This window comes from Crotalus tigris, unplaced genomic scaffold, assembly GCF_016545835.1.
Source record: "Crotalus tigris isolate CLP2741 ecotype Arizona unplaced genomic scaffold, ASM1654583v1 scf7180000018371.15429387391:27106975, whole genome shotgun sequence".
In the NCBI taxonomy this organism is placed as follows: domain Eukaryota; kingdom Metazoa; phylum Chordata; class Lepidosauria; order Squamata; family Viperidae; genus Crotalus; species Crotalus tigris.
In genome coordinates, this window is record NW_024096970.1 from 19,052,693 (window position 1) to 19,077,845 (window position 25,153).

General features: G+C 37.8%; 3 protein-coding genes across 6 annotated transcripts in view; 2 read left to right on the plus strand and 1 right to left on the minus strand.

Annotated features, from left to right (window-relative positions):
• Positions 1–1,492: 1,492 nt before the first annotated feature.
• Positions 1,493–16,943, plus strand: SNW1 (SNW domain containing 1). Its single transcript, XM_039351602.1, has 14 exons — positions 1,493–1,651; positions 2,609–2,762; positions 4,926–5,087; positions 8,162–8,257; positions 8,422–8,528; positions 9,007–9,111; positions 9,194–9,263; positions 10,089–10,154; positions 10,592–10,708; positions 10,860–11,001; positions 11,584–11,680; positions 12,369–12,486; positions 16,057–16,223; positions 16,302–16,943. Exons 1-14 carry the CDS (start codon positions 1,638–1,640, stop codon positions 16,498–16,500), a joined length of 1,614 nt encoding a protein of 537 aa, XP_039207536.1. The 5' UTR covers positions 1,493–1,637; the 3' UTR covers positions 16,501–16,943.
• Positions 16,868–23,181, minus strand: LOC120311729 (SRA stem-loop interacting RNA binding protein). 2 transcript variants are annotated; one of them, XM_039351606.1, is made up of 4 exons: positions 23,008–23,181; positions 21,412–21,470; positions 17,783–17,887; positions 16,868–17,000 (listed from the first exon to the last, which is right to left on the minus strand). In XM_039351606.1, exons 1-4 carry the CDS (start codon positions 23,078–23,080, stop codon positions 16,962–16,964), a joined length of 276 nt encoding a protein of 91 aa, XP_039207540.1. In that variant the 5' UTR covers positions 23,081–23,181; the 3' UTR covers positions 16,868–16,961. The 2 variants fall into 2 exon arrangements, with proteins under 2 accessions (XP_039207540.1, XP_039207539.1); XM_039351605.1 differs by lacking the exon at positions 16,868–17,000 and having other exon boundaries at positions 17,377–17,887.
• Positions 23,174–25,153, plus strand: part of ALKBH1 (alkB homolog 1, histone H2A dioxygenase) — a 30,511-nt gene continuing 28,531 nt past the window's right edge. For all 3 annotated transcript variants that reach the window (XR_005557712.1, XR_005557713.1, XM_039351603.1), the window contains exon 1: positions 23,174–23,306. Coding sequence is in view for 1 of the 3 variants with exons in the window: in XM_039351603.1 (XP_039207537.1) it covers positions 23,190–23,306 (117 nt within the window). In the remaining 2 variants the exon portion in view is untranslated. The remainder of the gene's footprint in view (positions 23,307–25,153) is intronic.

Sequence of the window (25,153 nt, forward strand, 5' to 3'; positions counted from 1 at the left end):
TGTTAAACTAAAGTAAAGGTTGGGTTGTGTGTGTGTTGTGAGAACTCTGCAAACAAGTCATTGATGGTTCAGTGCTTTATATAAACCCCAGGTATTTTCCTGGTTGAGCAGACCACTCTTCAGTTAATTGTGGGTTAGGTAAAATACTGTGGAAACATATTTTAACTAGTCCTGTACATTAGGCTTATCTATGTTTTTACTTTGAACTGATATCAACGTCTACTGGTGTTATCAAGGAATTTTTTTTTTACATTCCATATATTGTGAAAGTTTTGTAAAGAATTGAATTGAATATCTTATTTGGCCAAGTGTGATTAGACGCACAAGGAATTTGTCCTCGGTATAGAAGTAGTCAGTGTTGAATAAGAGGCAGTTTAAGGTGCTGGTAAGATGCTGGCCTAGAAAGCATGAGACTGTGAGTTCTAGTGCTGCTTTAGGCATGAAAGCTAATTGGCTTACTTTGGTTAATCACTCTCCTATCCCAAATCACCTCACAGGATTGTTGTTGTGGGGAAAATAGGAGGAGAAAGGAGTATTAGGTTTGTTCCCTGCGTTGTTATTTCTAAAGTAATAAAGGCACAATAAAAAAAGTTTTTTAAAAAAGGCTTTCTTGTATTTTGTATAGCCCCAATCCTTCCAAATTATTTTTTCCTGCAAAAAAAAAAAAAAATTCATGCTATTAAAGAATTACATGAAATATTCTTCCTACTGTTAAAGGAAAAGTCATCTTCATGGTTCAGTCCAAGCCAGGGATAAACAACATGGTGACTGCTTTAGAAAGAAGGTTGCAGTTTATTGAAGAGAAGAGCCAGACAGAAAGATGGCTCTGGAATAAAAGAGAGAAGAGCACATGTAGGGAGTAGGCTTTCATACCCTTTGGAGCCTTTTGTTTGCAGTTGTTTCCTATTCCAGGCTTTGTATTTCCTATGTCATGTATTCTGACCTGAGTCTGGGTGTGCCCTTTGGCATTTGTGAGTTAATCCCATTATCTCCTGTTTTAGACTTTGGATAGGGTATGTAGATTTTAGGTGTCTTTGCCTTCTTAATTTTCTAGCTGGGGGCTTCCAACCTTCCTGGATTATTTACATCTGCATTTGTACAGAGCTGGTTTCTGCTTGGGGGAGGGAGACTTGGGGCTATTAAGAAAACTGAACATGCTTTTCTGCCTCTTTAAGATCCTTTGAGGAAATATATTTTTCTGCCCTTTTAATATTTCCTTCTCTGGGGGGCTGACTTCCTACACTATAGTAGTTGTTTTATAACCTGCAGTTATTTTCAGCTATTTTCCGTTTTTAAATTTTGGACTACAGTACATTTGAAAGTAACTTCCAGCTCTCCTCTCATCCCCCCTTTTTTAATGGAGGTAGATGTGAAAGACAATCTGTAACCAGAAAAATCACATTCCCAACAAAGTCCTCAACTATTTCTTTATAACCGTTACAAAAAGAAAAAACCCTCCGCGGAAGCGTTCTAGTTTGTAAAGCCTTGGTGAAGTGGAAGTCACGTGTTCCAGTTTAGCTTACAAACCCGTAAAGACTACAACTCCCAGAGTGCCGTTGATACTTCACTTCCTTCTGGGTGGGTATCATTCACCATCAGCAACACAGGATTCGCAGAGGAGGGAGGAGAACAACAAAATGGCGCTGACCAGGTGGGTAGGGGGGGGAAAGAAGCGGGAGTTTATTACGACATAGGGACAGATTGTTGACTTGTTTCCGGATTTCGTGTTTGTTTGTTTTTTAAAATATGCTGTAAACCTATATATATATGCACATCGTGGTCTGAGGCAAAGTGGATGGATTATGGGAAGATTGCGTTAGGGAGGTCTGGGGTGATCCGGGAATTTTCTTTAGCGCTTATTCCACAGGCCTTTTCGGCCGGCTTGTTTCCGCCGCCGTCGCCGCCCCCACTTAGTGCCCTTAATAAGAATACAGAAATCCATTCAAAAATGAAAGCTTCGGTTCACAAAAAAATAAATATTTGGCCGGACGAGATTGGTCGACTATCCAGAAAAAGAAGGTGTTGGATGGCCACCCACCCCCCCAATTAGTATCGGTAGGGTGTGATTGATTGATTAATCATAGTGCACCGAAAATTGAAGTTCAAATTTAAAATGGTTTTCACCGGGCAAGGATCGTATAGGAGAGATTGCTGATAATTATGGCTTCTATATGCGCAAATCGTTAATTCCAGGTGGGATTGGAAGCCACCGCTGATATATTAAGCAGAATGGACCGATTTTTTACACTACCTAGCCCCAAACAAAGCATTTTTCATATATTAACTTTATATCTTCAGTTTTAATTTGTCAGCTCAATCTGTAAAGCTCAAAATCTGAAGTAGTTATTATTTGGAATAACTGAAATAGAACTTGCAGCTTCTGAGTTCCTAAACCACTCTAAAAACAAAACAGTTCAGAACTGAAGATGACAAAAAGAATGAATCTTTCCTCCATGGGTGCAGTTGCCAAAATATTTGAACAATGTTAAGCATTGTGGATATTTTATAGTGAAAGACAGAATCATTTTTTAAAAAATATTTTGTTGGAATAAAAGTTACATGTTACAAAGAAAGAGAACAATATTAAATTCTTCCTCTGTTTGCTTAGTTTCTTACCAGCACCAACCCAGTTGTCTCAGGACCAACTGGAATTAGAAGAGAGAGCAAGATCTCAGAGAGTGAGACAGACTGCATTGGTGTCATCACGAAGGGAGCCGCCTCCTTACGGTTATCGGAAAGGATGGATACCACGAATGTTGGAGGTAAATAATAGTTTGCATTCATTTAGCCACCAGAAATGATTTCACTCTTAAAAGATAAGTCTGGATTTTTGAATGCAATATGTAGATTTTATTTAAAATGCTTTTTTCTCCTAAAGTCAACTTAGATGTTCCAAATTCAGAATCCTTGAATTTGCTGTCTAGGTACATTTTGCCCAAATTTAGTTGTCAAACATTTTGCAGTCTAAAATGTTTTACTATGTTTTTATGCTTTTTATTGTGAACCATAAAAGCATAATAAACAATAACACAATTAAAGATACCAAATTAATTAATGCCCATTGTTGCTCAATCCAGTAATAACCATTCAAGATTGAATAATCTTCCTCAAGGACATCAGGGTGGAAGAAAACTGTACCAGAAAAGCATAGTCTCTGCACCCCAATCTCTCAAGGGATTTTAAGTACTTCTATACAAGAAAGTCCTGAAGATATCTTTGAGCCAAGTTATGAGGGCCTTTGTAGGTCCTTTGTTTCATCTGTAATAGAAATAGATAACTGTCCAGCCAATCTAGTAAGCCCAAGTTAGTGTCTTACTATCGTCTGGAATCCACACTTAACTGAGGCAAAGAACCGTCCCCCATGTTTTCTCACTTTATTGCAGACCACCCACCATGATTTTTATCTCTGGCCAATCCCTAGCATAAAAAGTACCATCCAGATCTCAAAAGGGACAATAATCTGGGCAGATCTTCTAAAGCTACCCAGGGATACATGTTTGATCACCTGAGAAATAAAGTACAGGTAGTCTTTCATTTACAACCACAGTTGTGTTCAGAATCTGTTGTTAAGCAAAGTGGTCATTAAATGAGATGACTCATGACTAGTTTGCTTAGTGACTGCAACCCAGTTCTTCCAGATGCAGTCATTAAGTGGATCAGTGGAAGTGGCCCAGGCCTCCCAGACATGGTGGGGCAGAGAGAGGACCCGGGCTTCCAACCACATCCAGAAGGCCCAGATCCTCTTCCTACCCTAATGGGGAAAACAATCACAAGAATGTTGTTGTTTCCTAGCATTTTCACCAGATTTGAGGTCCATTCCTCAGGTGCCCAAAGGAATTTCTCTCCCCCCATGCAAGAAGGGAGGAATGGACTTCAAATCTGGCAAAAACCACTAGGAAGCACCAGGATTCTGAGCCTTTCAGAAAGTGGTGTTCGCTATTTATTTATTTATTATTTATTAATAAAATTTATATGCCGCCCAATCCCTAGGGACTCAGGGCGGCGTACAAAATTAAAACAATAAATATAACAATAAAGATGAGTACATTCACTCATTCATGAGTCCCAATTGTATCCCGCCCCCCCCCGGGGACATCAACCCCAGGCCTGCCGGAACAGGAGAGTTTTAATAGCTTTCTTGAAGGCCGGCAAGGTGGGAGTAGTTCGAATCTCGGGGGGAAGTTGATTCCACCACGTCGGAGCCACCACAGAAAAGGCCCTTCCCCGAGGGCCCGCCAGCCGACATTGTCTGCCGACGGGACCTGAAGTCTCTGGGAACTATGCGGCAGTATGCAGTCCTGTAAGTAACCTGATCCTAAGCCATGAAGGGTTTTAAAGGTGACAACCAACACCTTGAATTGCGTCCGGAGACCCACAGGAAGCCAGTGCAGCTCACGGAGGATAGGTGACACGTGGGTGTACCTTGGTGCACTAACATTTTCCCTTCTCCGGAACCTTTCTGAGCCTCCCAGAGAAAAGGGGAAATGATAGCAAACATCAGGTTCTGAGGTAGTGTTTTCCTCCCATCAGCCTTTCTGAGGGGAGGGGAAAATGCTAGAAATATATGGTATAATAATTGCTGGTATAATATCTGTATTTGTTGCTAAACACATCATTTCAAAAGTATATACGTGATTAATAAATGTGTTTAGGATTACAGCATAGGATGTAACTGGCTACATGACAACTACACAGTTTCAATCTAAACATACGGCTGTGGGAGGAAAATCAGGTTTGAAACCAAACAACTTTCAGAAACATTTTATGTTGGATGAGAATAATACACAGAAAGCAAAAAATGTCTTGATTGTTCCAAAATTTGTGACTTTAATTTCTATTATTTTGAAATAAACTTTCAACTCTTAATTACAGTATTTTGTGCTCTTGTCCACAGTCTAATCACATTCATTTTTATTTCTGTGTAGGATTTTGGAGATGGAGGTGCTTTCCCAGAAATCCATGTTGCCCAATATCCTCTGGATATGGGCCGAAAAAAGAAAATGTCCAATGCATTAGCTGTTCAGGTGGATGCCGAAGGAAAAATAAAATACGATGCTATAGCTCGGCAGGGACAATCAAAAGACAAGGTAATAGGACTCTCAAAAGTTTATGTTTAAAGTATAATTGCTTCAGTTTACTAAATGTTTTGTTATGAATAATGGAGAAAGTGTTCAGAAGAAAAAGGCTTTTTTAAAGTGCTGAAAGATTTCGAAAGAAATTCAGATCTTTCTCTTTTCTCTGAAGATGTTTTTTGTTTTTAATTTTTCCCTAGAAATGAATTCATGAAATGAATGAAATCATAAAAAATGAATCGTGAAATATGCCCTAATATTTTATTTTTAAATAAACAAAAAACTATTGTGAAACAAACCAGTATATGTTTGGAAGTGTATCAATTAAAGAAGCAACTATATCACATTTTTAGAAATTCTATGTTCTCACATGTCTGGTACTGCAGTATATTTAGGAAAATGGGATTATATTTTGAATAATATTTTTCTGAATTGTTGCATCCTTAGTAATATAGCAACTCCTGGGTTTTGTAATTATTAGCTACATATGGAATAAAGTAGTAAATTAATTTATTTCTATAAGCAAGCAGCACTGAAGAAATAATTTCAGTCTGAAGCAATATATTTGTCCATATACAGAATGTCAAGGAACACATTTCTCTTTCTATACCTAAGTATTACTACTACCTAACTATTACCTACATTGTTTTATTGGTTTGCCTATTTCTATGCTATCGCTTCACGGCTATGGGTAGAAGAGACTTCTGGCCATGATTGTTGGATCCTGTATTGTTTGCTGTTTGCTGATTATTGTTAATGAATGTTGACTACCTCAACTATGAATTTTGTTATATGTTTTATATAGTTTTTTATATTGTTTTTGAATTATATTTTTGGTGTTTCTGTGCTTTTTTAATTGTGAACCATTTAGAACCATATATTGAGATGGGTGATTATAAAATTTGAATTATAAATAATTTTCACTCATGTATAAGTCATGTTGACTTAAAACCACAATTGGGACTGGAATTTCAGTCACGAAGAGACGCCATTGTAAAGCAAGATGTCACATGACCACATCACTTAACATCTGGCACTCCCAGCTTCCAGTGTTAGGCAAGAATCACAGGCTGTTAAGCGGAGGGAGGCCCATGTAAGGAACATGGGGATGTATTGAAGTAGATGAAGGTTCCCGGGAGGCCAAGCACAGTTTGCATACGAGTTGTGGGTGTTGTAGTGCGGCATAAGTGTGGGGAGACTAGGAAGGAAGCTTCAACTGCCGCAGCCTGACCCAGCATTGCAGTAAAAATGCACCACATTCTGGGAAATGTCCAATACTACGGAAGCCTTCACAGTGGTGGTGGTGGGGAGGGGACAAAGCAGCCAACCTCTAATGCTGGAGAATCCTCTACAACAGATAGTGAAGCAGCAACTCCCCCAGGAAGCACCAAACACCTGGAAAGCCTCCACAGCACATGAAAAATGTGCCATGTCAGGGAATTCCTGTCCCAATTGTCATAAGTCAAGGACTACTTCTGAAAAATAGCTTATTCTAAAGTACAGTACGAGGTTATACAGTATTGTCATGGCACAGGGAGTTTATTTAGGTGTTTTGAAGCAATTTTCACAGATAGGTAGGCCACTAGCTAATTCTAAAATGATTATTCACTTCCGGAGTTTATCACACTAAAGTCCGTTTATTGACCTTATCTTAAAGAGTGGTCTTATTTTAATTATTCTATTTAGAACTTCTTCTTTTTAATGTTGGAAGAATGTCTTTGCATTTTATTTCCTAGGATTAATTGATTACTTATTTATTTTGATCTTGGAAGTAGATTTGGTTCTTTATGCATTGAGATTCTTGTGAGTTTTATGGACGATTACAATAAAGAAATAATTGCTCTTTAAATGTCTTTCATTTCGCTTTGTGAAAAGTGATTCTGTGGGTACTCATTTTAGGGATTGTTAATTTTGGAAATTCTTGGATGAGAATTGATAAATGTCTCCTATGCTAAATTATTATTAGGACTCAAGTCTCTTTTATTGCAGACAGATGAACGAAGATTTAGAACAATCTCTAATGAGCAATATATACCCATTTGAACAAAGAATTGTAGTTGTGATAGAAGACACAGGGCTGATAGATATCTCAGGGCTGAACTGTGGAGTCCTTGGTGCTGTTTAAGCTTGGTGGTTGCTTGTAGACATTTCATTACCTAACTAAGTAAGCATCAGTGCAAGGTAATAAAGGTAACATTAGTGCAAATTGTGATACATAAAACAGTTTAATGTCATTACATGGACAAAATATCATATTTTTAAAAATACTATACAAGCAAAAATAATGTGATGATATAAAAAGTTTATATTGGTGATAAAGTAAAACTTGTTTAAACAGAAACAATTGTAGGACGGGCTTGAACAGTTCATTGAGGGGAAAGATCCAGATTGAAATCTTTGAAATAATTGTGAGCCCCAAGCAATAGCTGGTGCACCGATCAGGCATCACTGGAGCTAGCAGTATATGTGAGGCTTGGAAGTGTTGTGTCTTTCATACTGAAAGTGGCTGCGAGAGCCTATGTGGTAGTGGCACTCCTTCCCAGAGGCATGGATTGGTTGTTTTTCAAAAAATGCCAGTGGACTCCACAAGACTGCATAAGACACAGCCTGCAGACTATATGGGCAAAATTAATCTAGACCCTGTAGAAACATACTGCTCCAATCCAAGAATATGCCATCTTGTTACAATCATAAAAGCTTGGAAAGATGGTTTAGATTACTTTTTTCTTTCATTAAGTTGTGTCCAATTCTTAGAGACTGCCAGAAGAAGTCCCTGCACTTTTCTTTAGCCAAATTTCTGCATCATAAAATGTAAATAAACAAGGTAACTGTGGTTCCAAAAGGGAAAAGATTCCTAGATCTTTGATTACCAAAAAACAGAATTCAGGAAAGTTTTATGTATATCTCTCCTATCTAAAGCTAAGAGTATTATATGATATTTTTTAATCTTATTCTGACATAATATTAAATATTATGGAGCTTGTTCATTGCTGGAAAATTAGTCCAGCTTTCTAAAACGCTGCAGGGCCTTTTTTTTTTTTTTTAATCTACAGTGTTCCTTTTCTTTAGTGATCTTTTTCATGTTTCAGGTCATTTACAGCAAATACACAGACCTCATTCCGAAAGAAATTATGAATGTGGATGACCCTGAGCTTCAAAGACCAGATGAGGATGCTGTCAAAGAGGTATAGCTAGTGATGATGCATGTAACTGGTAAATGGTAAAAAAGGTAAAGATTTCCCCCGTCCATCATGTCCGACTCCAGAGCACGGTGCTCATCTCTTATTTCTTAGCTGAGGGAGGCATGCACATTTTGTTGAAATGTTTAATGTATTATATGTATTTGCAGCTTACAGAAAAGACACGAGTTGCACTGGAAAAGTCTGTCTCTCAAAAAATTGCAGCAGCAATGCCAGTCCGAGCAGCTGATAAACTAGGTCCAGCTCAGTATATTCGGTATACAATACTTTTTGTATTGTTTATTTTTTTTATATAGCTACAGTATATGCCTTCTTCACATAATTATGCAAAAACAGAAGCAGTTACAGGAAAATTAAAAAAAACTGTCGTGTTGTTATTTGTGTTCATTCCTGGTAATGAATTTTATCTTGGAAATATGTATCAGTCTCATGGTCCATAAAAGGTAAATAAGCACAGTAATGTCTATGAAGCAATAGGACATATAACTGGAAATTTTATTCTGTATATGGTCAATAAAATTGGATAGAATGTGGAGTATCAAGTTTTGTTCTGTGTGTGAAACAGCTTACCTGTGGTAAGATGGGCAGCCAATAAATTTGATAGATAAACAAAATGTGTGTACAGTCTAAAAATACAGCAATGCTGGAAAATTTATTTATTTGCCACCCATCTCGTAACAAAACTGGTAAACTTAATGAAAGTTTGTACTAAGACCTTTTTCTCTCTTTGTCAGATACACACCATCACAGCAGGGAGTGGCATTTAATTCTGGTGCAAAGCAGAGAGTAATTAGAATGGTGGAGATGCAAAAGGATCCCATGGAGCCTCCAAGATTCAAGTGGGTTTTAGAAATACTTCTTATTCAGAAATAAGAATTTTTTTTAATAAGTCCTAATGATGCTATGATTTTCACATATTAGAATTAATAAGAAAATTCCTCGTGGGCCACCATCTCCTCCTGCTCCAGTAATGCATTCTCCCAGTAGAAAGGTAATGCTTTCACAGCTGGTTTCTTCCTCCAAGTTGTCTTTGTTTTCATGTTTATATTATTGTTTTTGTTGTTAATTTCCCATAAACCTGTATACTTATAATTCTAGCACATATCCACACTTCTCTAATGCAACCCACACTTTCATTCCTACTCTAACCTCTCCCAATACTTGAGTGAAGAGCCAAATCTTAACCTGGGTCTCACCTGAAGATTAAAAGAGAGGAAACCTCGATTTTGGAGGGAGGATGTTCCATAGGATTGGGGTTGCAGTAGAAAAGACACGCTTCCAAGGGCCCAACAGAAGGCAAAGCTTAAGAGAAAGGATAGATTAGATAGATAGGTAGATAGATAAAAGAATACTATATGGAGTTGGGCAATCGGCAAAAAAAGTAAATAGTTCTGTATATACTTCAGCATTGTTAGCGCTGTACATTCCTATCAACTGCTCAGGTGGTGCAGTAATCACTTTACAGAAAAAAACAGCACGTTCTTTGAGCTGATAGTTGCTTTCAAAACTATTAGGAAAACTATCAGGAGTGAGGATTCATAGAAATTCTCAGTTTACAACTCAAAGCTAACCTACTGTAAGCTGAGTCCTCAAATCTTGGTGCTTCTAAAAAAGAACTGATTTGATGATTTTAAAAAGTCCATCTTTGTACTTCAAACTATTGAAAAGTTCTTTTAGTTTTCACTTTCCAAAAGACAGATCTTCAAAACCACTCTGATGTAAATTGGTACTTGCTATTTATTATTCTGCTATAGTGTTGAGAAATTCCCTTTCCATTGGTAAAAAATAAAAAAAAACCTTTCTATTTTCTGTATAGATGACTGTAAAGGAGCAGCAAGAATGGAAAATTCCACCTTGTATTTCAAACTGGAAAAATGCAAAGGTAATTAATTGGTTGCAATGACATACCCTACAGATAGCATCCTAAGAATCTCACTGAAAAATAAACAATTTGGATTACTTTGAAATATCTAGAACTGAGTAAACAAGCTACTTTTAAAAAGTAGTTTATTTTTCCCCATTTATCCCCAGTTGGATATTAAAATAACAACTTAGATAGGGTAGGGCAACCATGTCAGTTGCTAATCACTGAAATTAGTTCCACAAATAGAGGCTTGTTTAGTGTAATAAAACATTATAGCATAATAGCAAAAGTATTTTAAGTATCTTCATAATAAAAGTTCAAAATGAGTATTTATTAAGCCACGTGTAGACTAACTTTCCTGCTGCATTCTACTGAAATTAAATTAAAATTATGGATCTGCTTTGGTAGTACAAATACTTTTTATGGTCATTAAATGCCTTTTCTCTTTATTGCAGGGTTACACCATCCCATTAGACAAACGCCTGGCTGCAGATGGTAGAGGATTGCAGACCGTACACATTAATGAAAACTTTGCTAAATTGGCAGAAGCTCTTTACATTGCTGATAGAAAGGTCATTGTTTATCAAATTTATATGATGCCCATCTCTACTGCCCAATATTCTATCTGGCTAAATTCTGGGATGTATCTCCAAGTTTACATTACAATCCAAAACGTAAAGTAATGTTGCTATCATGACTGCTTAAATTCTGAATTTTGTACAGGCTCGTGAGGCTGTAGAAATGCGAGCCCAGGTAGAACGCAAGATGGCTCAGAAGGAAAAAGAGAAACATGAGGAGAAACTTCGGGAAATGGCCCAGAAGGCCAGGGAACGAAGAGCTGGAATCAAAACTCACATGGAGAAAGGTACCACTTTTCATGTGTTCCATTTCATAATATTTCAAATATTTTTTCTTAAACCTGTTGAACAATCTTGTTGGGAAGATTGCAATGAATCTGCAGGAATGGTCTGCTTATCTGTCTCTTACCTTTTTACGTATGCTGCTTTTCACGTATAGGACTGCCACCTGATTGCATGTATGTTCATGTAAAAATGAATTAGAGAACCTGTGGTCCTAGAGCCAGATGCAACCAATCCTATTTTGTCCCCTCACATTTCCTATCTAGTCACAGTTGTTAAATTTCCTTCCCTTTTGAAGTGGGAAATAAAGGAAAGCTGTAGTGTAATCCCTAAAAGCAACCATATCTTTTAATTCCCAAAATAATTCCAGGTCCCACACACTTTGTAGACATCAGTTTCCCCAAAAATTGTGTGTCCCTTTGTTCCAAAAAAGTTGTCCATCCCTAAACTAGAGGTAAATTCCATAATTTAGTGATATTTACTCCCAAATATTAACCTTCAGTTATTTTTATTGCATAAATAACTTATAATGAATTTGATCACTTTTCAATTAATTTTGGGTCAACTTGTATCTCAAATTTATCTAGAGGATGGAGAAGTTAGGGAACGTGATGAAATCAGGCATGACAGGCGAAAAGAAAGGCAGCATGACCGGAATCTTTCCAGAGCAGCCCCTGACAAAAGGTAAAATTATTCAACTAGTATATAGCTGACACTTTTCCTTCTACCACAACAACAACAAAAAAAAATTAGTTCCAGTATATGAAGATAAAAAAAAACTACAGTTGCCTCATAACTGTTCTCTCAAATTGTACTTCTTTGCCAGAATTATCCTTTATGCCAGAGGTGTCAAACTGCCGGCCCACGGGCCAGATGCATCATAATGAAACTGCGCCCACCCCATTGCCGGCAATGCCCAAAAAGTTGCGATATGTCATGACACGTCACGTGACGTTGCAAGTTTGACACCCCTGCTTTATGCAGCGCAGTAATCTCTTCAGAAATGTTGAGACAATAATATTACCAGTGGTTCTTAAAATGATACAGAAAAACCAAGAGTTTATAGCATTAAATTATTACTTTATTACATTATTGCAAAAAAGGACATTGGTAAGCACCCGACACTATCATAAGGTATAAATTTTAGAATCAACATCTTGATATAAAACCTGTAATATTTTATCCAAAGAGGACTAAAGTTCATTCTGAACATAAAACTTCTATGCTGCATCCTATACCTTTTCCTTTATTTTCATCCTTCATATTTACCAGGCAAATTTGAATCTATTTTTTTTAAATTAAAGTGCGGCTAATAATTGTTAATGTGGCTAAGTGCTAATAATTGACAGAGATGCAATACTGTTAAATTCAGATCAAAACTACAGAGGAACGAGAACAGAGATATTAGTGAAGTCATCGCATTGGGCGTTCCTAATCCTCGGACATCCAATGAAATTCAGTATGACCAGAGACTGTTCAACCAAACTAAGGTAAGGAATTCCACGAGTACATGGAACATCAATTTCTCTATCTGATAAAGAATATGAATATTTTTTAAAAAAGGGCCGCCAGTATATGGAGCATCTTACATTTAATTCTTCATTTGTTGTTGAGCTTGTGCTTAAATCCTGGTTAGTATAGGCAAAATTGGATAATATGTGAATATACAAATGAACATTTCCAGTTTTGATAATTATACCTTCACTGGTAGTCCTCAATTTATGATCAAAATTGAGATAGAAACCTTTTTTTTTTGGGCTGTATTTGTTAAGTGAATCATGGTCATTAAGCGAATTATAGTCATTAAATGAATCTAGCTTTCTCTGTAAAGGTCTCAAATAGTGATCACATGACCCAAGATGCAACAAGTGTTGTAAACACATGCCAATTGCCTGGCATTTGAATTTTGATCACGTGATTGGAGATGCTGCAGTGGTCATAAGTGCAAAGACCGGTCACAAGTCACTTTTTTCAGCACCATCATAATGGTCATTATACAAATGCTCAGAAGTCAAGAACTATTGTAAAATATACTATGGACATGGGAAAAACTAAGTTTTGGGTGCTGTTTCTATAATGAAGGAATGCCCATGACGTACTATTGGAACAACAAGCAAAAGCTTCGTATGAAAGCACACACTGCGTCGGGATGGCCCCATTCTAGAACATGGTTGAAAGGGAACACAAGTTGTGCCTGCTTAATTATCCTAACTGGAACTGGTAACTCCACTGCTGAGTGAAGTGTCTGCTAAGGGAAATCATGTGACCGTTTCGAAAGAGACAAGATTAATTTTATATCTTCAGCTTTAACCTATCAGGCTTCAGAAAACAGGAAAGAAAGGTTATAATTCTTTGAAGCAGATTTCTTTATTTGTTCCTCACCTAAGGACAGAATCATGTGAAAGTAAAGCATCCTACTGCTCCCCATCCCACCCCCCAATAACACACCTACCTACTGGATCTACTAGGGAGAAGCCATCTTCACCCTTTTTCTCTCAAACTATCCATGCTGACTTCTCTTGTTCCTCCAGAATGCACTCCCTCCCTTCTGGGAATCCAGACTACATTCCATCACATAACCACTCCCACATCCCCTGTAATGCTGGAATGCCTGCTTACTGTTCTGTGTACATTAAAAGTAATGCAATCACACTACAGCATGAGAGCCACAGACTATGCCATGGGTATCCAACCTTTTGGCTTTCCTGGGCCTCAGTGAAAAGGAATTGTCTTGGGCAGCATATAAAATATATAACATTGTTAATGTATATAAATTACATTAAAAGTTTATGATCTTGTGAGGCCACATTACTAGCCGTCCAGAGCTGCATGCTGCTCACAAGCTATGGGTTGGACATGCCTGCTCTACGCAAGATTTTTTGTCAAATCTTTTTGTCTCCAATCTCTCTGCTGGTGGGGAGGAGAGCAAGTGATTCATGTAGGAAATCTCCTTTGCTCGGCTATCTTCTCCCACCCCCTCAAAACAGAAATTGGAGAGGGACTTCAAGAGAGTCCATTTTCCGTTTTGCTCTTCTACACATCAAAAGCAGGAAAGGGGTTGACATTAGAAGCTGGCGGTGAAGCTCACAAATGATCATGTGACTGCAGGATGCTATGATTATTGTAAATACACACCAGTTGACAACTGCTTGAATTGTGATCACATAACCAATCTACAACCTTGACCTGTTGTAAGTCTTTTTCAGCTGTCATAACTTCAGCAGTTGCTGAACAAGTGGTTGATGAGTTCTACCTGTACATGTTAATGAAATCTAGTTGGCTGTCATTTCTGACCATTACTTGTGATCTTAGTTTCTGTGGCCTTGAAATAGTTTTTGGTTACCTTCCCCAGTTTACATTTATATACTTGAACAGTTATTATGTCCTCCTCTGTATTTTTTCTCATTTGTTCATATCTTTCTGGAAGTGGACTCATCAGTGCTAAGTAGAAAAACTTCAATTTTTTTTCTAATGCCACCTAGAGCCACATTAGCAATTCTAGTAACTTCTTGCTGTGGATTCATATTCAGTTATTGTAAATTTGTAATAGTAGTAAAGTTGGAAGGGACCTTGGAGGTCATCTAGTCCAACCCCCTGCTCAGGCAGGAAACCCTACACCAGTGGTTCTCAACCTGTGGGTCGGGACCCCATTTGGGGTCGAACGACCATTTCACGGTTGCCAAACAACGCAGTCCGCCATTTTTTTCCCCTTTTCCTTAGCAGTGCTACTCCCTTTTATTCTATTGGCTTTTGAAAGCTAATAGAATAGACTCTCTTGAATAGAGTCTAATTCTATTGGCTTTCAAAAGCCAATAGGAATTGTCCAGGCTATCTCTGCCCTGCTGAGCCCGCCAAAAGTCCCATTCTGCAAACGGTGCTGCACCAGTTGAGTAGTCCTCGACTTACGACCGGTTGAATAGTCCTCGACTTACGACCGGTTGGGGGGGGGGTCGCAGCATTAAAAAGGTTGAGAACCACTGCCCTACACCATTTCGGACAAATGGCTGTCTAGTCTCTTCTTAAAAACTTCCAGTGTTGGAGCATTTACTGCCTCTGGAGGCAGGCTGTTCCACTGATTAATTGTTCCCACTGTCAGGAAGTTTCTCCTTTGTTCTAGGTTGCTTCTCTCCTTGATTAGTTTCTACCCATTGCTTCTTGTCCTGCCTTCAGGTGCTTTGGAAAATAGCTTAATTCCCTCTTCTTTATGGCAGCCCCTGAGATATTGGAATACTGCTATCATGTCCCCCCTTGTCCTTCTCTTCTTTAAACTAGACATACCCAATTCTAGCAACCGTTCCTTATATGTTTTAGCCTCCAGTCCCCTAATCATCTTTGTTGCTCTTCTCTGTACTCTTTCTAGAGTCTCAGCATCTTTTTTACATCGTGGTGACCAAAACTGGATGCAGTATTCCAAGTGTGGCCTTACCAAGGCATTGAAGAGTGGTATTAATACTTCACGTGATCTATACCCAAGCTCTTCTCAAATGTAGCGTCACCAAGCCATAATTCCCTACATTTTTTTTCCTACTAAATACCTTATGTTAAAACATTTGGTTCCCCTTGGCTGTCCTTCAACCTGCCCAGATTAGATTGTAATCTCAAACTTTTACCCTGGGCACTGGAACCACATTGGTTACTGCTCTCCAACAATGTAAAGTCCTTACTGCTAACTTCCTAAGTGTGATATGCCAGCCATTTGAGATTCCCTTTTCTATAGGACTATCCAAATATCAAGAGTTGACAATGAAAATGTCGCAGGGACCTTTGGCAAAAACTTCACTGAAATTAAGCTTCTCTCCTTCATACACATCTTGCATTCTTTGAACGTTCTACCTTTTTTTCATAGCCACTTTAAGAGGCAAAAGTGATTGAAACAGTGAAAAAAAGGAAGGCTTGTCATATTGTAGCTTTAAAGACTTCATAGTTCTCCAATTTAACTTTTAATAACAGTAGTTTATCTAGCTGGTGGGTCAATATAATTATTGGTTTTTGAGATGACTCATTTCTGGAATTTGTTTCTTGTTATCCTAAACAGTGTGAATTATTCCTATATTTGATAGGGCATGGACAGTGGCTTTGCAGGAGGAGAAGATGAAATTTATAATGTCTACGATCAGCCCTGGAGAAGTGGTAAAGACATGGCCCAAAATATATACAGACCAAGTAAAAATGTGGATAAGGACGTGTATGGTGATGATTTGGAATCAAGAATAAAAACTACTAACAGGTAGGGAAAATAATGTGAACCTCAGTGATTGGATTTTTACAAGAAATATATTACATATTTCTTTTTTTCCTCTTGCAGGTTTGTTCCTGATAAGGAATTTTCTGGCTCAGATCGTAGACAAAGAGGAAGAGAAGGACCAGTTCAATTTGAGGAAGATCCTTTTGGCCTAGACAAATTTCTGGAGGAGGCAAAACAGCACGGGGGCTCTAAAAGACCTTCTGATAGCAACCGTCCTAAAGAACACGATCATGAAGGCAAAAAGAGAAGGAAAGATTAAAAAACTGATTTCTTTCTGGCCACTGAGACTGAATTCAGAACTTTAACTAGCTCTGTGCTGAAAATAGTGTACCATGAGTGTTCAAAGGCAACATTTCCCTATGGAATAGAGAAAAGAAAAAGCAGACTGCTGAATAACATAGGTTCTGTATCTTGGTTTCTAAGTAGGTTCATCCTTTGTTTCAACAGAGGAGCGATTTATTCTTTACTTTAAAATGTTATTCCAGATATATTCTCTTGTATATAATTGTGTCTATTTCTGCTATGTATTGATTGTACTTGAAAAAAGGGAAGAGTACTAATTGATTTGCTCTGATGTAACTATCCAATTCCACTTAACCTTAAAGGAGCAGCTGCACTCAATTAACTAAGGTGAATATATACATACCAAAGTTTATTTTAATTTCTTTACATAGCAATTAAATAAAGGCTCCTTCCTTTTAATTGGTATTAGCAAGCATTTCATCTGACTGTTTTGTCTTCTTGACGTTTAACTTCAAGCTGAAAGATAATACAAAAAAAAACAACTCAATACCCATTTTCAATTTTTTTTAACCAAAATAAATATCTGGACTATATTAATATTTCCATTGTTAAAGAATATAGTTGCATTATGTATGCAGATTACTACTGTATACCTTTCAGATAGTGATACACATTGAACAAGCTATCCCTTTAGCAGTGTACTTTTAATTAGAGATGCGCATGATATGGAACGTTTATCTTGTCCCATGCGCAGAAAAAACACCATTTATAAGATCTATTCTGGGTAGATTATCGCAACGTGTGGAGCTGCTTTGTTGTAGGTTTTAGCCAAGACAAATTTTGGATTGTCTTGCAGGACAAGTAGAGGCAGGCCGCTACATTCTGTTCCTCTTTTCCTTTTATCACACATACATGTTCCTTCCTCTGATCATTGAAGCACCAGCCTCTTCTTCTCCTTTGGTTGTTGCAACAACCTTACACGAATTCAAACATAACAATGTCTATGCTCCAGCCAGCATGCCAGTTCTATCAATTGTCCCAATGTCTTCTTTCCCTTTGCTGTTGCCTTTTATTGTTGCTGGCTTTCTCTTTTCCTTGCTGTCTGCCATCTCAGAATGTACATTTTGATTCTACCATGGACAGTCCACACCCAAAATGCTTTGTATATCCTGCTTTTAACTGTTACTTCTTAACTGTAGAAACTGGGTTTTCTTAAATGTGTATAAATAACAAGACTAATGAAGCTTTCTTTGAAATAAGGAGAGGTACCTGATATATCTTAAAAGAACTGAAATTACCTGTGACCCTTCAAAAGTATGATCTTTCAACAAAGCGTTATTGCGACTTTCTTCTGTAGCAAATCCAATCCAGCCAAAACCTTTATGGAATCCTGTTTGTACATTCTGAACATTAAAGAGAATACATTAGTTGATCCAGATATCTGAATAAATATCCTCTTTTATATTTGGAAACGCTATTCATGGTTAGTTACTGCTTAAGAGTTTGTATTCAAACTTACGAACACACAAATTATATTATCTGTTAGGTAAACTAGAAACCATTTTCCAATATGCAACAACAAATTTGATAAGAACTGTTTCATGGAATAATAGTTTTAGAGAGAATGGTGTTGATATTTTATTTTTCTTTTATTGGATACAGAAAACAAAAGTATATGCATTTTTGGCAAGTAACCCCCAATTCAATTCTGCATACTTTTGAATAGTTTTGTGTATGATCACACAATGTTGTTAGTTAGGCAATATGATGTATTTGACTGTTTACTCAAATTTATATATGCTGGTGTATGTGCTACTCCATTTCCAGAGATTCTATATTGCTTATAGTAATAATATAATTGTTAATCTTTTCTTAAAATGTTAAAAATGCATAATTTGCAGCACAATACCTGAAATTACATACTAAGTCCTATTAATTATGGGGGAGTTTGAACAAATGTGCACATATCCTATTAATCAGTGGAAGTCAAATTACTCAAGGATGACTAAACTGTGTCTACAATCAGCTAGGAAAGGCAAACAAGGCACATTTCACTAAAAGCTAAAGATGTCAGCTTTACAACAGTAGGTGTATCATAAATGAATATGCTTTATTTTGTACAATGAAACATAAGATTCTGTTTAAAATATTTTTATGCATTTCTAATTCCAGAACACCTTAGTTATAATAACGACAAAATCATTTCAGTAAAAATAAGATAACCCATTAAAACATTAGGATTGCATTCTTGATAGTGAACAGTTTTTATTGGCTGGTAAAGAAAGGGAAAGTTATCTTTGAATTATTCTCACTATGATCATAGAAGAGAAGGAAATTTTTATATGGTAATTTTGTCCTGGATTTCATACCTTACATGTAAGTTCAAAACCTGAAAAAATAGAACTGAAATCCACAGCAAAGAATCACTACCTTTACACAAAGCTTCCTGTCTTTATAAAAAATAACTTTTTTCTCCCCAGATACAAAAATGTTTACCAAGAAAATAGGGAGTTAATAATTTAGCCTCATCAATTTGTGCCCTAATAAAAAGATAAAAGTAAAGGTTTTAAAATATGACTGTCCAGTTGTATCCGGCTCTAGGGGGTGATGCTCATCTTAGCTGAGGGAGCCAGCATTGTCAGAAGACATTTCTGGGATCATGTAAACAGTATGATTATATGCCAAGGCTCATGGAACACTGATACCTTCCTACCGAAGTGGTATTTATTTCTCTACTTGAATTAGCTTCGTGAATTTGGTGTTCTACAAGTATGTTAAACTACAATCCCTATAGTGGCTAAAAAATAAACTATGCAGGCTCAGAATTATGGAAAGTACAGTAGTGATGAAAAGTTTGTGAATCCTTATCCATAAGCTTGCAACATTGTGACCTACAATAAGAATTATTCAGATAAGAAATTCTGGTTAAATGAACAGCACAAATGCTACAGTGTGTCTACTGAACAAACAGAGCCAATATTTTCACTGATTGTTGGAAAATTTAACTAATCAGGTCTCTTATGTCAGATGCAACTGAAACACGAAGGATCCACTCCATAAAACTAAACTAATTGGTTGTTACTACCAATCTTTGCTATTAATTAACACATCTTTGTCAGCTACCAAAATCACTCTTAAAAACCAAGGCATGCAATACACTAGGGAACTGCAAACATTCACATGGCAAAGGATCTAAAGGCCACTTTTTAATTATCTAATACTACTATTCGTGTGTTAGGAAAACATTGAATAAAAGTGATGTACATGGGAGAATATGAAGGAAACCATTATTATCCCAAAAGCACATTGGCAAACTAGATAGAAGAGCCTGAATGGTCTAATAGTGAGATTAAAGTGGAATTCGCGGCTTCAGTTTGCAATTGCTAATATATTCAAAAATATAAACGAGCTGAAGAAATTGTGTATAAAAGAATTGTCAAAATATCTTCAAACTACTGAGCAGCACTGATCAATAGATATCTTTAAAAATAGAATAGAACAGAATAGGAGTTGGAAGGAACCTTGGAGGTCTTCTAGTCCAGCCCTCTGCTCAAGCAGGAGAACCTATACCATTTCAGACAAGTGACTGTCTAGCCTTTTCTTAAAAATCTCCAGTGATGGAGTGCCCACAATTTCTGTTCCAGTGAGGTTAATTGTCCTCACTGTCAGGAAGTTTCTCCTTAATTCTAGGTTGCTTCTCTCTTTGATCAGTTTCCATCCATTGTTTCTTGTTCTGCCCTCTGGTGCTTTGGTGAATAATGTGACGCCCCTCTTCTTTGTGGCAGCCCCTCAAATACTGCAATACTGCTATCGTGTCTCCCCTATTTTTTCTTTTCTTTAACTAGCCAAATCCAAGTCCTGCAGCCGTTCTTCGTATGTTTTAGTCTCCGGGCCTTTGATCATCTTAGTTGTTCTCTGAATTTTTTCCAAACATCTGTAATGATATGGTGACCAAAATTGGCTGCAGTATTCCAGATGTGGTCTTATAAAGCAGTACTAATACCTCGTGTGATCTCGATTCTATCCCTCTGTTTATACAACTCAGGATTATATTGGCTTTTTTGGCTGCTGCTGCACATTGCTGGCTCATGGTTAAGTGATTGTCCACTAGGTCTCCAAGGTCCCTCTCAGTTACTGTTTTTAAGCCAGGTCTTGCCCAATCTGTACTTGTATCTTTGATTTTTCCTACCAAATGTAAAACTTTGCTTTTCTCCACACTGAAACTCATTTTGTTGGATAGGGCCCACGGTTCACGTTTGTCAAGATCTTTTTGGATCCTGAGTTTGTCTTCTAAAGGAGATGCTGCCACTCAATAAATCTAAAATTTCATGTACTTTTTCCATTAAATAATGTGAATGTGGGCTCAAATGTATTCAAATAAACTCATGATATGTTACACTGCTTGATGTCCTCATTCCACAGATGCGGCTTGCACCACATTGTAGATCACAGTATTGCAAGATTAAAGACAGTTTTAAAGAATTCCCAAACTTTTAATCACTTACATTAAAATAACCTAGAACACTTTTCTTAAACTTTTTCCTTTCAGGATCCCTTCCAATTTTTAAAAATTATGGAGGACTCCAAAAAAGCTTTTGTTTGTAAGGGTTATATTTATTTATATTTATTATATTAAAAAAATTAAACTTGACACATTCACTGGTATTACCTCTTCTCACAGTTGTTTGATGGGATTTTAATACCAGATTATTTTTCAACATCAGTTTGCAAATAGTTTTGATTTCAGGAACCAGAGAGGCACTTTAAGAAACACTGCCCTCAAAGACAACATGTTAAAGAAAACTGCCAGAAAACCTTGATAAATATCATGCCTATCTACTTATCTGTTTATTTACCTACAACACCATTGGTCAAATACAATTTGAATATGTTTACATTGGCTAAATCGTTTAATAACAATACTTACAAATGGCAGGATGCATTTCTTCACAGGTCCAAATTGAGTAAAATATTCTCGTAGTTCATCTTTAAAAAATGGCAGGTGGTCAGTAAAGTATAGATCATTTGATGCACTACATTTCTAAGAGCCAATTTCTCAATTGACGGGTAAACTATTGTGGGCTTAGAAAATGACTTTCTGAGGAGCAGGGCTACTAGTCACCCTAAATTTCTCACAACCCTTGAAATGATAATACATTACAGACATTTGACAGAAATGGGTAACGAAATGTAACTGTTTGATGCTGCTCAGAAAGTTTGGCTTCAAATTTCAAAAAGTTCTACAACACAGCAAATAGCAATGGCAATGAGCTTTTGGGGAAACCACATCCTCCAATTGGTCAAAACATATGACCGAACTACCATTCACAAAATTATACATTTGATTAATTTTTAACCTGCCTAATAATAGCTCTCTGATCAATATTATTAAAAAAGGGTTAAAATTACAGCTTTTAATTTAAATGAAGCACAGATTAAATATAGTCCCTGAATGAGAAAGGATTACTTTGCTCCTTTATGCATACAGTAATACATGAAGCCAAAAAGTATTATTTTTTTTATAAAAAAGCAAACATAATCAACAGTCAGTACAAGAAAAAATAGATTCACATTCAAATTAACAATGAAACCCATTGCTCGAGACCACAATTTACTCATAATAAAATGAAACTAACCCATCTTCTGGGTTCATACAAGACAATGATCCATCACTATGCACACTGGTTATCTATTCTAGATATATCTAGGTTCCAATCTGTATATCATGTCCACTTATTCCAGAATAAAACCAAAACAAGCACACTACAGTAATTCCCTTCTACCTTGCAATCTGTACAGGAGACTACACAATACCAAGAACTCATTTGTTTCGGGCAATTAATAACATAATAAAAACAACAGAATAACAGAGTTGGAAGAGACCTTGGAGTTCTTCTAGTACAACCCCCTTCTCAACCTAGAGACTCCTATTTCATTCCAGACAAATGACTGTCCAGTTTCTTTTTAAAAGCCTCCAGTCATGGAGCACCTACAAATTCTGGAGGCAAATCGTTCCACCGGTTAATCGTTCTCACTGTTAGGAAATTTCTCTTTAGTTCTAGGTTTCTTCTCCCCTTGATTAGTTTCCACTTATTATTATTAATAATAATCACTTTTTATTATTACTATTAATTTTCGCTACATAGCCCCAGTATACAAACGACCACAACGAAAATTTCCACACGGGCTCATCAGCTTCATCCTTCCCTGATTAGCGACATCTAGTTGGCACCTCGATAAGAAGACAAGTGATCGCAGTCAAAACCCGGGATATCTCCTCAAAGCAAGAGGAATTGGCAAAGAATTTACAAAGAAGACGTCGGCTGGGATAGAAAGGTAGGAAAAATCCGCTTCAGCCTCTTCACAGGAAATAAATAGGAATCCCTGCCCAGTTTAGAGGTGTCTCGGAGATATACCCCTACTCTTTGGCGGAACAAAAGCTTCAGTCACTCAAACCACAAGCGGGGGAAAATCCTTACTACCCCGTTAACCATCATAAGAAAATGCATCTTCCCTCACTCACTTTCCTCCACGTTCCAGGGTATTCGCCTAACAAAGACCTCGAAGACACGCCGAGAAACACCCCTCGCTGCCATCTTAAAATGAGGAACGACTACTTTGTCCGGCCGCGGCTCTTTCCAGCCAATGGGAAGCTAGTTTCCGCTGCTTCGGCGGAGCGCGTGCAAGGTCAAGCCTTGAGTTAAGATGGCGGCGGCCACGAGGGAAGAAGATGCGTTCCGTCGCCTCTTTCGTTTCTATCGGCGATGGGAGGGGTCGGATCCTACCGGGGTGATTGACTTCTCAAAGCCAGCCGGGCGGCAGGTAAGCCAAAGGGAGCCCTCCACCACTTTGCCCGGGCGGATCCTGCCAGTGTCTGCTGCCAGGAAGATGCCAGGAACGTCTTCCTTTTGAAAGACCCTCCCCGTTTCCGCTGCACGTTTTTCGTCATTCGCCGGATTGCGTGTATATCGGCGTGAAGACTTCGCAGTAATAATCTGTTATGTCTCTGGTTCAAAACTTGGCATAATTTTTTTAAAAGTAGTATGGCGTATCGGTTAAGACGAGCAGGAAGATCGGATTTTAATCGATTCTCAACTACAGAAACTTGGTGATTTGGAGCCAGTTGCTGCCTGTGAATCCAACCTACCTCATTGTTCTGTGAAACTAGATTGCAAATGAAATTTTGAAATCTTAACTGAATGAGTAAAAATAACAATGGAGGAAATAACACAATGATCGTGTTCTGTGCAAGAACTGCTGGGATCTTAACCTTCTGGTGGACAATACAAACTGTAGTAATCAGTGCTCAGTCATTGCAGGGTGCAAATATGGCTGACTGCCTTGGCAGCGTTTGTTCTTTTTATACAGTTTTCCAAGTAGCAAAAGTTTAACATGGCAATACCATAGCAATAGCATTTCATTGGTTAAACTCCTTACCAATCCTTAAGAATAGAAAGCCAGGAGGCCCAAAACAGGGAGCAGTTTTCTGCCACATCCTGTTGGTGTAAGCTAGCTGATATCAGGCAGGTGAGGTCATTGTACCAGCCTGGGGTAGTTTCCCACATTGCCATGGTGATGTGAAGGGATGAGATAATGTAGAGAGAGGAGGCATGCAGGCTTTGGAGGGGGCAGTTTGCTGCTCATGACCTCTACCTGGCCCCTATCTCTACATCTCACTCTTTTTTGTTTTGTTAGACGAAATATCGTCATAAGAGGGGTTAATAAAAGGATTATAATCAGGAGAGGAGCATCCTTGCAGTTGTTTATATAGGGCATAAACCTGACCCTGAGGCAATGTGGGAGAGAATTTGGGGTTAAAAGCTCTGATACATATATTGCAAAAGAAAGGAATACATTGCACAAAACAGCACCCACCAAGATCCTAAAGTATCAATTTTCAAATCAGAGGCCAAATTATGTAAAATATTGATCTGGTGCTGGATGGTTCGTGAATTATCAGAAATATTGAAACAACACATCCCCTCAAAACTTTCACAACCCAAATGCTGACGCAGAAGCAAATAATCGATAGCAGCGCGATTTTGCAAAATAGCTTTTCTCAAATCTTGCAGTTCATGGTTGATTGCTGACATAGCTGAAGAAGTAGCATTAATTGTTTTTGTTAAATTACATGCAATAGCATTAATGTTGAGATGAGCACAAAGAGCAAGTCCTGGTACATCCACTAGAGACATAGTCAGTGCCACCTATTCTGCTTTATTAAGTAAGGCTGTCTCAGAGTCACAAGTGCTATCTAGCATGACCCCACCTCGAGAACGGTTCGAGGGAAGTTTCCCGCTGCCATTGCTGGCTGGGAAGGAAAGCCGGAAATGGAGCCAACATATTGGCGAAATAAGTGGTTCCTTTTGGCCTCCGTAAGTTTAAGGGTGGTGGGAAGGAGAAAGAGCCAAAAGAGGATGCACTACGAGGTGCACCTGGGTGAAAAGGGGTATAGGATTGCAAGCATCTATCCATCCAGACTGTGATGTGGGGACCAAGTCCCCCAGTGTTCTCAGTGGCCAGTGGGGACTGTAGTTCCAAGTTTAAGGTGTCAGCTTGAAGAAGCTGATGGTAGCCCTAGTTGCAAAATGGTCACTGTGTCCTTGAATACAATACCTATCTGGGCAAGGAGAGAAGCAGAGGCTTATCCACCCATTGATGGAGCACTT

Excerpts from the sequence above, each read along its gene's own strand:
- SNW1 (XM_039351602.1), top strand. Across the intron at positions 5,088-8,161 it reads AGGGACAATCAAAAGACAAG|GTCATTTACAGCAAATACAC; the intron begins GTAATAGGACTC and ends TTCATGTTTCAG. Across the intron at positions 12,487-16,056 it reads GACTGTTCAACCAAACTAAG|GGCATGGACAGTGGCTTTGC; the intron begins GTAAGGAATTCC and ends TATATTTGATAG.
- LOC120311729 (XM_039351605.1), bottom strand. The coding sequence starts at position 23,080 with ATGGCAGCGAGGGGTGTTTCTCGGCGTGTCTTCGAGGTCTTTGTTAGG. Across the intron at positions 21,471-23,007 it reads ACCCTGGAACGTGGAGGAAA|ATGAACTACGAGAATATTTT; the intron begins GTGAGTGAGGGA and ends CATTTTTTAAAG. Across the intron at positions 17,888-21,411 it reads AGAAATGCATCCTGCCATTT|AATGTACAAACAGGATTCCA; the intron begins GTAAGTATTGTT and ends TTTAATGTTCAG.